General features: G+C 37.9%; 1 protein-coding gene across 1 annotated transcript in view; it reads right to left on the minus strand.

The window, feature by feature from the left end:
- Window positions 1-12,981, minus strand: part of TNR (tenascin R) — a 110,029-nt gene that overhangs the window by 37,202 nt on the left and 59,846 nt on the right. The window contains exons 13-14 of the mRNA XM_044673994.1: window positions 4,529-4,648; window positions 3,476-3,619 (exon numbers count right to left, since the gene is read on the minus strand). Coding sequence (XP_044529929.1) covers window positions 3,476-3,619; window positions 4,529-4,648 — 264 coding nt within the window. The remainder of the gene's footprint in view (window positions 1-3,475; window positions 3,620-4,528; window positions 4,649-12,981) is intronic.

A 12,981-nucleotide genomic window follows, 5' to 3' on the forward strand; every position in this document is an offset into this window, starting at 1 on the left:
CTGAGGTCAGATTTGAATTTAGGACTCCCCTTGTCCCCCTTCCCCTTTCTAGCCTTGGCTCTCAATCCACTGAGCCACCTAGTTGCCTCTGACACTGTTCTTTAATGGCCAAGCAGAAAGCCTGTCTTTAAGGAACTGCTACTTAAGAAGATATTAGGTAACTGCAGCACTTTGCTGGTAAATGCTTAACAACCAAACTCTCTGGAAAAATAAAATTACAAGTGATGCATTTTTGACTTTAATCTGCAGTTTTGTTTTATTCTCCACCACTTCCTTAAGTCTAGACAGTCAACAAAACTATTGTTGTCATATAAGTCAAGTCTTGATTTGTAGTCTGTGATGATTTTGCAGGTGTAAATGCTCACATTGAAAATTTAACAATCTACTCTCCCAAGCCAATATAATTTGGCTCCAGCACACCAGTGTCAAGGTCTTTCTTTTTACCTTCATTTTAAGGAAAGTGTCCAGACCAGCCATGTCTTCAGTCCTCTTCTGGCTCTCCTTACTCTGACTTTCTCCATCATGTTACTTTTCAGGTACCTTCTCCCTGTGTCTCCCTGCCCCTTCGTGATCATCTCTCTTTTGTGTATTATTCCCTCATTAGCATGTAAGCTCCTTGAATCCAAGGACTGTCTTTCTTCTTATATTTGGATTCTGAGAGCTTAACACAGAGTACGTACATAATTGCCTATTGACTTATTGAAGTTGTTGCTAGTCTCCATTCTCATTACTAAGTCTCTATCCCCCATCATTCTATGATTGTAATAAAATACTTTATATTGATAAAGAGTTGTATTTTTTGTAAGACTATTTTTACATGAATTTTTAGTTAATGCAGGGAGAGAATGTAACCCTCAGTTAATTCCTGAGTTACTAAGTTTTAATTTTTCCTTAGGATCTTGTCTTGAACTTTCTTGAATCCAGTTCCCTCATTTCCTGGACTTTGATTTACCCACTCCAATCAATCAATCAATCAATCAACAATCACTTATTAAGTGCCTGCTCTGTTCTAGGGAATATGCTGTGTATGGTGGCTACAATGACAAAAATAAAACTGCTCTGCCCTCAAGAGGTTTAAATTTGATGAGAGAACAATATATGTGGATGTAAATCCATAGGATAAATACTAGATAGTTTTGGGAAGAAGGGCACCACAAATTAGAAAATAAGGCTCTTGAAGAAAATCAGGGTTTCTAAAAGATGGTGGTGAGGAGGGAATCTGTTCAAAGTCTTGGGTACAGACAAAGATAGGAGTTGGAGAGTTATACATGTGGAACAGTGAAAAATAAAGTTTGGCTGGACCGGCATAGAAAGGATCTTAGGATCACGGATTTATAGCTGGGAGGTACCTTAGAGGCCATCAAGTCTAACTCTTGCTCTTTTCATATGAGAAAACTGAGGCCCAGAGAAGTTAAATGACTTGCCTAGGCTCACACAGTGTGTGCATGAAGTAGAATTTGAACTCAGATTTTCCTGGCTCAAATTCCCATACTCTATTCACTTCTCCAGTCATGTATGACAATATTGGAAAGTAAGATTGGGGTTAGATTGTAAAAAAACCAAACTTTTAAAAACCAAACAGAAGAGATTTTATTTTATCTGGGAAAGAATGAAAAACCTAGAGGCAATAGGAAGCTATTGGACTTCATTGAGTAAGATAGTTTGGACCTATGATTAAGAAAAATTGCTGGGGAGGATGGATTGGAGTGGGGAGAGACTTGAGACAGGGAGACCAATAATGAGGTTATTGCAGTAAGCTATGGAACTTAGGAAAGAATGGGACCAACTGTATAGTTAGAAAATCTTGCACCCTTAGACTTCATCTCCCAGCATCCCTTTCCCTTCGTCCCCACGTTTGGGTCCTTATGTGTACAGATAAATTCTGTAACTCTGTCTCTCTCTTTTTCCGTGAGCATGACTGGGTTAGCACCTTTTTTTTACTCTAGCTTTTTGCTTCAAGTTATTATTAATAAACTTTATAAATATAATACTTTGGAGATATTGGATATTAATTTTGAAACTTGCACAACTTGTAGAGAATATTGAGAATAATTAGCAGAGTCCCAGAAAAAAGAATCTTCCTGGGGAGAGAGAGCATGGTTCAATTTTGCTCTGATGGAGACTACAGGGTACCATGATGGGTCAGGGAGGAGTCTGTGGGGTAACCCACTCTGTAAGGCATGGCTTCCAAGGAGCACGTGGCAATATACAAAACCATCAGGTTGGTGTTGCCATGCTCCCTCCCCCCAGGAACCCTGGTCCCTGCTTGGCTTTCTTTGCCTGTGAAGATCTTTTGATCACTGGCCTGATCCTCATCTATTTTTTGTGGTACCCTCACAACATCCATCTCCTAACGAGCTGACTTTGGGACGGGATACCTTCCAGTCCAGATCTCTGCTATCCATCAGCCTCTTCTGGATTCCCAGTCTGACCTTTTCTATCTGACCCTGCTGCTTAAGCCCTGGCATGACAGGAAGCAGCGAAAATAGATTTTCTTCTGATTTGCTGAGAGTCAAAGCTCACTTTCACTGCCCTCTATGATTCATGCAGGTATATAAGTGGCAGTTTGCAGTCTCTTTGTTGTAACCCAGTAGATTATTGGACTAGTTTCTATCCTTCAGTGCCTCATCATTCTACTGTTAGAGAAAGTCCCCTAGTACCTGACCCTAGTGCCTTCAGTGTCTGAGACTCGTGCTAAATCAAAAGCTAAGGATCACATCAGAGACTTGAAGCTGGAATACTGTCTTTACCAAGTGGCACTCAGTAAATGCTCTGTCTCTTTTATGGTGCTGAAATACTCCTTATAGTCTCCTCTCTATATTTATCACATTTATTGAATAGTATGTGATATTTGTGTCTGTTATAGCCTCACTGCTAGATTGGATTAGATTTAGTTCAACCCCAAAGTAGGGACTTTAATGGAGTCCCTACTGTGTGACAAGAGTGGCATTATGCTTTGAGGCTACAAAGACAAAAACCATTAGCTCTGCTATAGCAGGAATTGTGTCTTAATTACCTGTAGGTCTCTCTTGGTTTCTAGTATAATCCTGTATAAAAACATAATTCATAGAGTAACTAAATCTAAGGGCAGCTAGATGGTGCAGTGGAGAGTAACTAGGTCTGGAGTCAAGAAGAACTGAGTTCAAATGTAGCCTCAGACACTAGCTGTGTGACCTGGGCAAGTCACCTAACCCTATTTTCCTCAGTTTCCTCATCTGTAAAATGAGCTGTAAAAGGAAATGGCAATCCACTCCAGTATCTTTGCCAAGAAAAGTCCAAATGGGGTCATGAAGAGTAAAACAAGTCCAGTGCTCTATCCATTATGCCACCTAGCTGTCTCAGATTTTTTTTTTGTAATACTATCCTAAGATGCATGGACTGAGGTCCTTTGCCTAGTCTAAAATATTGGAATATATCTCCTACATAGACAGAGATTACACCCTTTAGGAGGTTAGGTCCATGCTTAGGCACTTACGAGTGGTGAAGTTGGTGTTAATGGTGCTGCTGGTGAGAGGTCCATTGGTGGCATACATGGTGATTGTGTAGTGAGTATTAGGAAGCAGGTCCACAAGTTGGTATTCTTCATTGATTCCATCCACTAGGATGGTTTCTCCAGCAACTGAAATTAGGTGCATATGGATATGTAAGAAATAAGAAATGCTGGCTTAGGAAAGGTTCACTTAAAACTGAAGGCAATATTGCTGAATCTTAAAATATGTATAGACCTAGAGCTATCATCTAGTGTAACACCCTTCCAACTTATAAAGAATAAAGCTGAGACCTAGATTGGTTAAATGACTTTGCCCCAGGTCACAAAGGTAATCAATGACAGAGATAGAATTTGAAGGCAGATCCTTTGATTTCTGGCTCTGTGTTATCTGTGGCCTTCCTCCTGAGATTACCTTCCATTTATACTGTATAGATTTTTAAAAAATCCTTACCTTCTGTCTTAGAATCAATACTAAATATTGTTTCTAAGGCAGAAGAGTGGTAGGGGCTGGGTAATAGGGGGTTAAGTGACTTATCCAGGATCACACAACTAAAAAATACGGTCAGATTTTAACTCAGGACCTCCTGTCTCCAGGCCTGGCTCTCCATGTGTATATATAATGTTATATTAAATTATATAAATATGGTATATATATATAAATTATATACAATATATACATATATTAAATTATAATGTTATACGTATATAAGATTATTATTTATACATTATCTTCCCCATTAGACTATGTGCTTCTTGAGAACGAGAACTGTTTTTGCCTTTCTTTTATTTCATGGTGCTTGATTCATAGTAAGGACATAGTAACTGCTTATAGACAGACTGGCAAACCATCACTTTTAGAATCTGGTTGCCTTTTGCTATGTTTGAGCATGTTTGAGAAGAGAGAAAGGAGGCTTCTTCCTCCTCTTGTTCTTGGATTTATCGTAACTGCATTGTTTTTTCCTTTCCAAGGAGGATAGTCATTCCTACATTCCCCCCATCCCCCCAACAACACCCTCACCCAAGTTTGGAGGATCCTACCTGTGAAGTGTGTTAGGACAAGGACATAGTTCTCAACTTCACCCACAGGTGATTTCCACTTTAACAGGGCTTCTGTTGGGGTGATGTTGGTGGCAATCAGATCTACTGGATTGTCCATGGCTGAAAGGGAATGGTGAATGTTAGATGATGGAGGTAGGGAGGAAAGGGGGAGAGGGTAAGAGTGTAGGATGAGTAACAACAACGAACTTTCACCAGGCAGGATTCAGTTAAAACAGATCACAGATTTAAGGTGAGGAGAGGCCACAGAGATCATCTTGTCCAACCCCTTAGTTTTACAGATGAAGAGACCAAATGAGACCCAGCGATTCTCCAGTGATTTGCCAAGGCTGTTGTTGATCCATCATTTTTGAAGAAGACCAAAGACATCACAAGATGATGTCTTTACTTCCTTGTGAGTTGGTTTTAAGTGAGTCTGAGAGTTGTACAAAGTCATCAGCCAGGTTACATGCTTAAGAGAGTAGCAGAAGTAGGATTGAGTCTATATGACTTCTGACTCCACATCTAATGTCCTTTCCATGGCAACATGGTTTTCTATGGGACCTGGGCAATATTGGGCAAAATTGCAAAGCTAAGGAAGTTTGTCTTTCATATTCTCTGGTCTCTCTGGTGCTCATTCAATCCCATGATCTTGCCTAGAGCACCAAAGAATGCTAGACCTGGAAGAGACTGAAAAGATCATTTTATAGATGAGAACACTGTCTGGATAATGACTCATCCAAAGTCACACAGCTAATTAGAGTCAAGGTGAGGACTAGATTCTGACTCTGAATCCAGTGTTCTTTCTACTCTAACTTTCTGATTCTCTCTCTCTCTCTCTCTCTCTCTCTCTCTCTCTCTCATGTTGTCATTCTCCTTCCTCTTGGTTCATATACTTATTCTTTTGTTAAGCCAATCAGCTAGCATTTATTGAGCAAGTATTCCATTTATGAACACATAGCATAAGACTAAACACTGGAGGGGAATACGAAAAGATCTCTAGGCAGCTAATCATCTAGAAGTTTATAATCAAATTGGAAAGATAAGGCATATACTTGTGAAACAGCTAAACTAAGTTTTATCTTGTTAGGAAGAAAAGCCATCTGATCAACCCACTCATACTAAAGGTGTTAGTGATTCAATTTACTCTTTCCCATCTATTTGCATTTTAATTTGTTTAAAAAGTAATGCCTGGAGAAAGTCATGCTTTCAACCCAAAGGAAAGTATGCTGGATGGCAGAAGTACAGCTAGCCAGCATGGTGCCTGAGCCCAGGAGATATGTGAAGTCAAGTGGAATTTCTCAGAACCTCTCCAATCTCATTTCAAATGAGATTGCCTATTCTAGGTACTCAGAATGGCCTCTCTGCTGATGGACATCCTTTTCCTGGGCACAGAAGGCAACTTGAGAGACGTCAGTGTCTCTTTTATTGGACAGATGGAGTTTGTTCACTTGAGGACATGCTTCTGATTCTCTGTAGCCCCCTAAGGAGGAATCTTGCTCTATTAGTCTTTTCCCCAAAGGCTAGTACATTAGAACCTCCTTGCCTGTGGATATAATACCATATCTGCCTGGAGGGCATCCTCCATCTCTGCCTTTTCAAATCTCTTTCTTCTTCAAGTCTCAGCTCTGGTAATATTTCTTTCATGAAGTCTTCCCTCATTCCCTTCCCCCCTTTTCCCCCTTCCCCTCTCCCCCTCCCAATGCTAGAAATTCTCTCTCCCTTTTTGAACATCTCATAATGCTTCCATTTGGACCTCTCCTGCACATTTCTTACAATCCTAGAATTTGAAGAGAGCTCAGAGATCATCCAGTCTAACCCACAATAGAAGAGGTTACCAACATCTCTGACCAAGAGATTTGCTAGAAGACCTGTAATGATGGGAGAATCACTACCTCAAATGAGATTATATCTGTAAAGCACTTTGCAAACTTAAGAGCACCATAAAATTAGTAGTTCCTAAAATCATAGATTATAGAGCTGGGAAGGAACCCAAGATACCACCTTGTCCCACACCATATTTTCCAGATGAGGAAAATGAGGCCTAGAGAGGGGGTGGGTGACTGAACCAAGATTTGAACACAAATTCCCTCATTCCAAATCCAGGTCTTTTCTCCCTACCCCACATAGTCTCTCTAGGTACTATTTTCATTATTATTACTTTTATTTCCTGAGATAGCTCTCTGATTTTGAATATCTCCAACTGTAGGGGAGGTTTTAGCTATATTTCCTTATTCTAATGTATGTATTTTTCTTATTTCTCCAAATGGGTTGTCAATTCCTTAAGTGCAGGGACCATAATCTGTTCTACTTTATATTTCCAATTTCTAACACACCACTTTATAAATGTTTGCTAAGTTAGATGAATTTGAGTCAACTTAAATTTTTTGGGACCAATGTTTAAGATTGTTGGTCTTTCTCTATTTTCTGGGAAGCTGAGTGGTGTACTTGACCTGGAGATAGGAAAAACTGAGTGCAAATTTGGCATCAGACTCTTACTAGATGTTTGCCTCAGTTTACTCATCTGTAAAATAAGCTGGATAAGAATATGGCAAACCACTCTGGTATCTTTACCAAGAAAAGTCTAAATAAGGTCATGAAGAGTTAGACGCAACTGAAATGACTGAACTACAATGACAAATTCTCTACTTGAGTGTCCTGAGCCTGCCTACCATTCTCATACCCTAAGTAGACCTAGAACTTTAGGTTGCCCAAACACAGAAAACCTTAAGAGATTTTTTATACATGAATTTTGTATCACTCACTACTACAAGTGAAACCCAGGTGAAATTGAGGGTCATGATTTTTAAAAAGCTAGAAATAGTAAGAAGCAATATGGCATAGCTGCAAAAGCATCATACATTCCAGGTTATACTTACAGAGTGTAGTTCAGAGTCCAGTATAATTGTGAAATATTTTAAAAATAAATAAAAACATATAATAAAAGATATTTTATGTCCATTTGTGGTTTTCTCAGTTAATATGCGGCCCCTCAGAGATCATTTTATAAAGTTTAATCCCCCCCTTCACTCCCACCATTTCTATTTGAGTTTGACATCATTTTCTTAATGGATAGAAAGCAGAGTACCCTGGAAGACCACCTCGGAGTCAGAAACTCACTTCAGCTCTCATCATCCCAGGACCTTTATTTACACTGGTAGAGATAACTTCCTCATCAAACAGAAATTGAGTACCCCAAACTAAAATTTTGGAAATAAGATACTTGTTACACTAGACATACCAATCTGGGTAACTTCCTGAGTTATCTCTCTCAGACAAAATATCATGAAGAGGGACCTATAGGTAACACATTTGAAATTTGTTTATGAGACCTTAGGACTGTAAACTCAAAGACCAGGAATACCTGAACCCTGATGAGGAAAGTCAGTGCCAATGACCATTTCTGATTGATTGGTTATCATTGAACATCTGCTTTAGGGGCACCTGTTCATAATTAATAGCTGCAATAACGGTGATGGTGGCACTGGTGATGATGAGGCTAGATCAGATTTATAGAAGTCTTTATGGTTTAAACATATGGACATGACCATTTGAATGATTCAGTGATGCTCACAGAATTATAAAAGGCCAAGAGCAGGTATTCTTAATTTGGGGACCATGGAATGTATGAGTAGATTTCAGGGGTTTCATGAACAGAAATGGGAAAAAATAACCTTTTTGTTTCATTAAAAATATATCATTATTGATTATTAATTACTTTCACTAATCTCTAAATGGACATTTGAATTTCTTTCAATTATTAAAAAATTATTCTGGGAAGAGGTCCATAGACCTCACCAGACTGTCAAGGAGTTCCCTAACTCCCAAAAGGTTAAGAACCTCTAGCCTTGAGGAAGTACTGCAGTAATGAATAGAGAATCTATTGAGGATTCATGGGAGACTATAAGCAAGAACCATGAAAGTGAGGATGCAGAAGAATTGTATCATTTATCATTGGACCAAGTGCATTTTCCCTGATGAGATCCATTGAATATTGGACGTATGGAAGCTCTACAGAGTATCTAAGTAGACAATATGTTTCTGACTGGCCAGAGATTTCCCTGTCCTCTTTTACTTTAGGCCAGGAAACTCCTCAGAACTTGCGTCTGAAATTCCTCAGATGAAATATTTCCAGTGGCAAAGAGCCTAGATTTCTAACATTCTTATGCAGGTTGAAGCAGCAGCTTTCCATGGCTCACTGGGTACCAGTTCTTAGACTCAGTCATCTTCACAGTCTCTTCTATCTTTAAATCTATGCTCTTCATGTCATTGGTTTAAAAACACAACTAGGAACCATGCTTTAACATACATAGGAAGCTAGATTTTTGTTCCTTTCTCCTACCCATTTTTCCCCAAAATGAATTGGGGATGGGAAGAGGGATTCCATGAAAGTATGGCGAGGCGTCTAGCAGGAAGACAGTCCAGTATAAGGAGGAGGTTAGCAAGTCCTACTTGCATCCTGTTGGGAAAGGACTTCATTGTTCTTGTAGGAATCTTTGCATTGCCTTACAGATGTTTTTCCTAGACTGGTCACAATATAAGAAGAAGCAATGAGGATTCTTAGGAATCAATCATTTTCATTTATCCTGAAGACCATCAATTCTGGCCTGATGAGGTTGGAGGTGGGTGGATGCAAGGAAATTCCCCAATACTGGGGCTAATTGAAGCTGTTACCTGCTGAGGATCTGCTCTTTCCTTATTCACTGTGATTATGGCTAAGGTGGGAAAGATGGATGGTCTAGGCAGACAGATGCCTTGGGCTACAGGGTTATTCAGAAGAGGCTTAAATTAAAATGTGTGGAAACCTGTACATGGGAGCATAGACTCAGACATGGAGGAGAGCTAGTCCAACTTTCTCATTTTACAGATGATGATAGAAAAGCCCCAGGAGGTCCAGTCACTTGCCCAGAGTCACACAGGCAATATGTATCAACAACAGGATTTTAATTGAGGTCCTTTGACTCTAGTGCCAGGTCTGTTTCCATCAAATCATCTGTCCAATAGTTGATCATCCTTTATTTTTAAAGAGGACCAATGATATCAAGAGGTGATGTGTCTTGAAAGTGAATTGGATTGAAGTGAGGCAAAGTTGTGCAAAGTCATCAATCTTACTTTTTTCCCCAAAGTCATTGAAGTAGGTGCTTAATAAATTCTTTCTGAATTGGTCATATAATATATAGGTTATGTAGTAAAACATAACATAGTATGCATAGTATATATAAGAAAATGAAATAATAAATAACATAGGTTAACATGGCATATAAATATTAGCATAGCTTTATTATAAATGCTATAAAAGGTATTTATGTAGACTATAAATGTATTCATATAGAATACACAAAATATTGTATTCATGTTTTATATACAATGTATATATAATATATAGAACACAAAATATTGGCTATAGAATATATTGTATAATATGAATATATTTATATAGAACACAAAATATTAGATATATAACATATTGTACATTATACAGGACACAAAATATTGGATGTATAATGTATTATTGTATTATATATGATATATGATATATTGTGCAATGTATTTATATAGAATTTATAAACTATAGACTATAAAATATAGGGTATATTTATATAGAATTTACAAAATGTAGAGTATATTTATATAGAATTATATCAACATTACAAAGTACTTTACGTATGTCCAATTTGAACCTCACAAAAATTCAGTGAGGTGAGTGAGGAAATAGAGATTCAGGGCTACTGACCTGACCAAATAAACACAATTAGGAAATGAGGAAAAAGCTAGGATGTTTAGTGGATAGAGATTGGATCTGGATCCTGGACAACCCAAATTCAAATATTACTTCAGACACTTACTAGCTATGTAACCCTGGGAAAGTCATTTAATCTCTATGAGTCTCAGTTTCCTCATCTGTAGAATAGGGATAATAATAGTACGTATGTCCTGGAAGTTGTTATGAGGACCAAAAGAGGTAACATTTAATAAATGCTTTCCAAACTTTAAAGTGCTATACAAATATTAGCATTAATGAGAAGGCAGTTAGCTAAATGGTATAGTAGATAGGGTGTTGGAAGTAGAGTCAGAAAGACGTGTTTGAAACCTTCCTTGGACACTTACTAGTTGTGTGACCCTAGGTAAGTTACTTCATCTCTGTGAGTCTCAGTTTCATCATCTGTAAAATGGAGATAATAATAGCACTTACTTCCCAGTCTTGTTGGGAGGATAAAATGAGATAATATATGTAAAATTATTTTTTAAATAAATCTTAAATTTTTTTGTAAATAAATCAAAGCATAATGTAAATGCTAGTGATAATAATTATTTATTATATTTATATATTTTATATATCATATATATATAATATTTAGTAGTAGTAGTAGTAGTAATGGTAGTAGCACAATTAGGACTTGAGCTCTGTCTTTCTGTTTAACCTCAGTATAACTTCTTTCCTATAATATTTCTCCTCTCTGGGTTGGGATGCTGAAATCTCTGTGAAGCAGAGTACTCTTGCTGAGGGACCAGACAGAAATGGGTAATATAGTGGGCTAACTGGGCTAAGACTGAAGAAGAAACTATGAGTTTTACCCTTCAGGAAAGAATTGAAAAATAGGCTGACTATCTATTCTTTACCTCTATGAGCAATAACAATAACGACAATAATGATGTTTATGTAGCTCTTTAAGGATTGTAAAGCACTTTGCACATATTATTTCTTTGATCCCCACAAGACCCTGTCAAGCAAATAATTAGTGTAAACAATGAATCCTCTGAAGTAGTCCGTGTATTCAAATTAGTGCTATTTGAAGTTATAATTATGCAAAATATGCTAATTGGTTGCAGCACAATGGAAATATGCAGCATTAAATTGAATCATATGAGATTATTTGTACTAATGGGGACTTAGCTGTATAGTTATCCTGCAAGTGAGGGAACTGGAAAGGACCTCAAAGGTCATCTGGTCCAACAACCTCATTTTTCTGAAGAGTAAACTGAGGCTCAGCAAAGTTAAATGACTTGGCTCCAATTAATAGGCATCAAAGACAGAACTGGACTTAAATCTGTCCCAAGTCCAAGTCCGGGGCTCTTCCCATTACCCTAGTTGTGAATAAAAGCAAAGGTAGTGATCCTTTGAGAGATTTAGATCACATTTATAGTGGGCTTTCCCAACACAGACAGCTAGCATTGGAGAGAGAGTTGCCAAGGGAGACTGGAATTTCCTTTTCTAGAGTGCTTTAAAAATAGGATGGATTTTCACCTGTCTGGGGATGATTCAGTGTTTATACAGCAACTTCCTTCCATCAGTGAAAGCTTAGAAAGGTTCCGTATGCTTCATGCTTTGTAATAGACCACTTTCCACATCAGAAGCTAAGTCTTGGTGTAAATGCTCCCTGAAATTCTTGACACTCCTAACTCTGAGTAATGGAAAAGTCAGTGAAGGGGCTAGAGAAGAGATAATGAAATATATCTCTGCATTGGGGCAGAGATGGAGTTGGAATCTTCTACTAGGACAATGTCAGACAAGGTTTCTGTATTGGATGTTTTCGCTTATTTTCCTTTGTGACAAAAGAAGGGTCAATCTAGAGAAAAGACTTCAATGAAAAGACAAAAGACAAAGGATCATCGATTTAGAACTATAAGGGATAGTAGAAGACATAAAATCCATGCCTCTCATTTTATAAATGAGGAAAATGAGGCAAAGTGAATTTCCTAGGGCCAGAGTCAAGATTTGAACTCTTGACTCCAAGTCCAGCTCTGGGTCCACTTTAACATGAATAAATCTTATTTAAAAAATAAATCCAAGACCTCTTGGGCAATGAATGATTGGTACTACAATTGGTACTACAGAGGGACATGTTGAGTTTTGGAAATTATGAATTGCCTAGCATTATTCAGGGAACCCCTATTTTTCACACAGAGGTGCCCTGATAAATGTTTAACAACTAGCTCTCCAAAAAAAAGCATTCATAATATATTTTTAAAATCAGTAAGCATCATTAACAGTGGTTAACACTGTCTTCATTATTTTCTCAAGTCAAGATAATCAACAAAATCAAGAATTTGCTTATTTTTGAGGTGTAAGTGCTCATATTAAAAATTGAATAATTAGCTCTCACAAGCTGTTATGAACTAACTCCAACACACTCCTGGCTCCACCAAAATGGAGTCACTTGTTGCTGATCCTAAATCTCTGTTTTAGGGACCAAGGGCTTCACTTCTTACTTGTCCTACTTTTATTACTCTGGGTACCCAGAGGCTAGGGCAAAGCTGGAGAAATAGACACTGGAGCCCCTCCAGAACAGTGGACGCTGAGATAGTAATAGATTACATCTGTAGAGTGCCTTACAGTTTCCAAAATACCTTAATAAAAGTGATCTTGCTTAATCTTCCCAATAGTTAGGCATGGCATATACTATTATCCCCATTTCATGGATAAGGATAATTGAGGTGCACGCAAGTCAAATTAA

The sequence above is a fragment of the Gracilinanus agilis genome, chromosome 4 (genome assembly GCF_016433145.1).
Source record: "Gracilinanus agilis isolate LMUSP501 chromosome 4, AgileGrace, whole genome shotgun sequence".
Lineage (NCBI taxonomy): Eukaryota > Metazoa > Chordata > Mammalia > Didelphimorphia > Didelphidae > Gracilinanus > Gracilinanus agilis.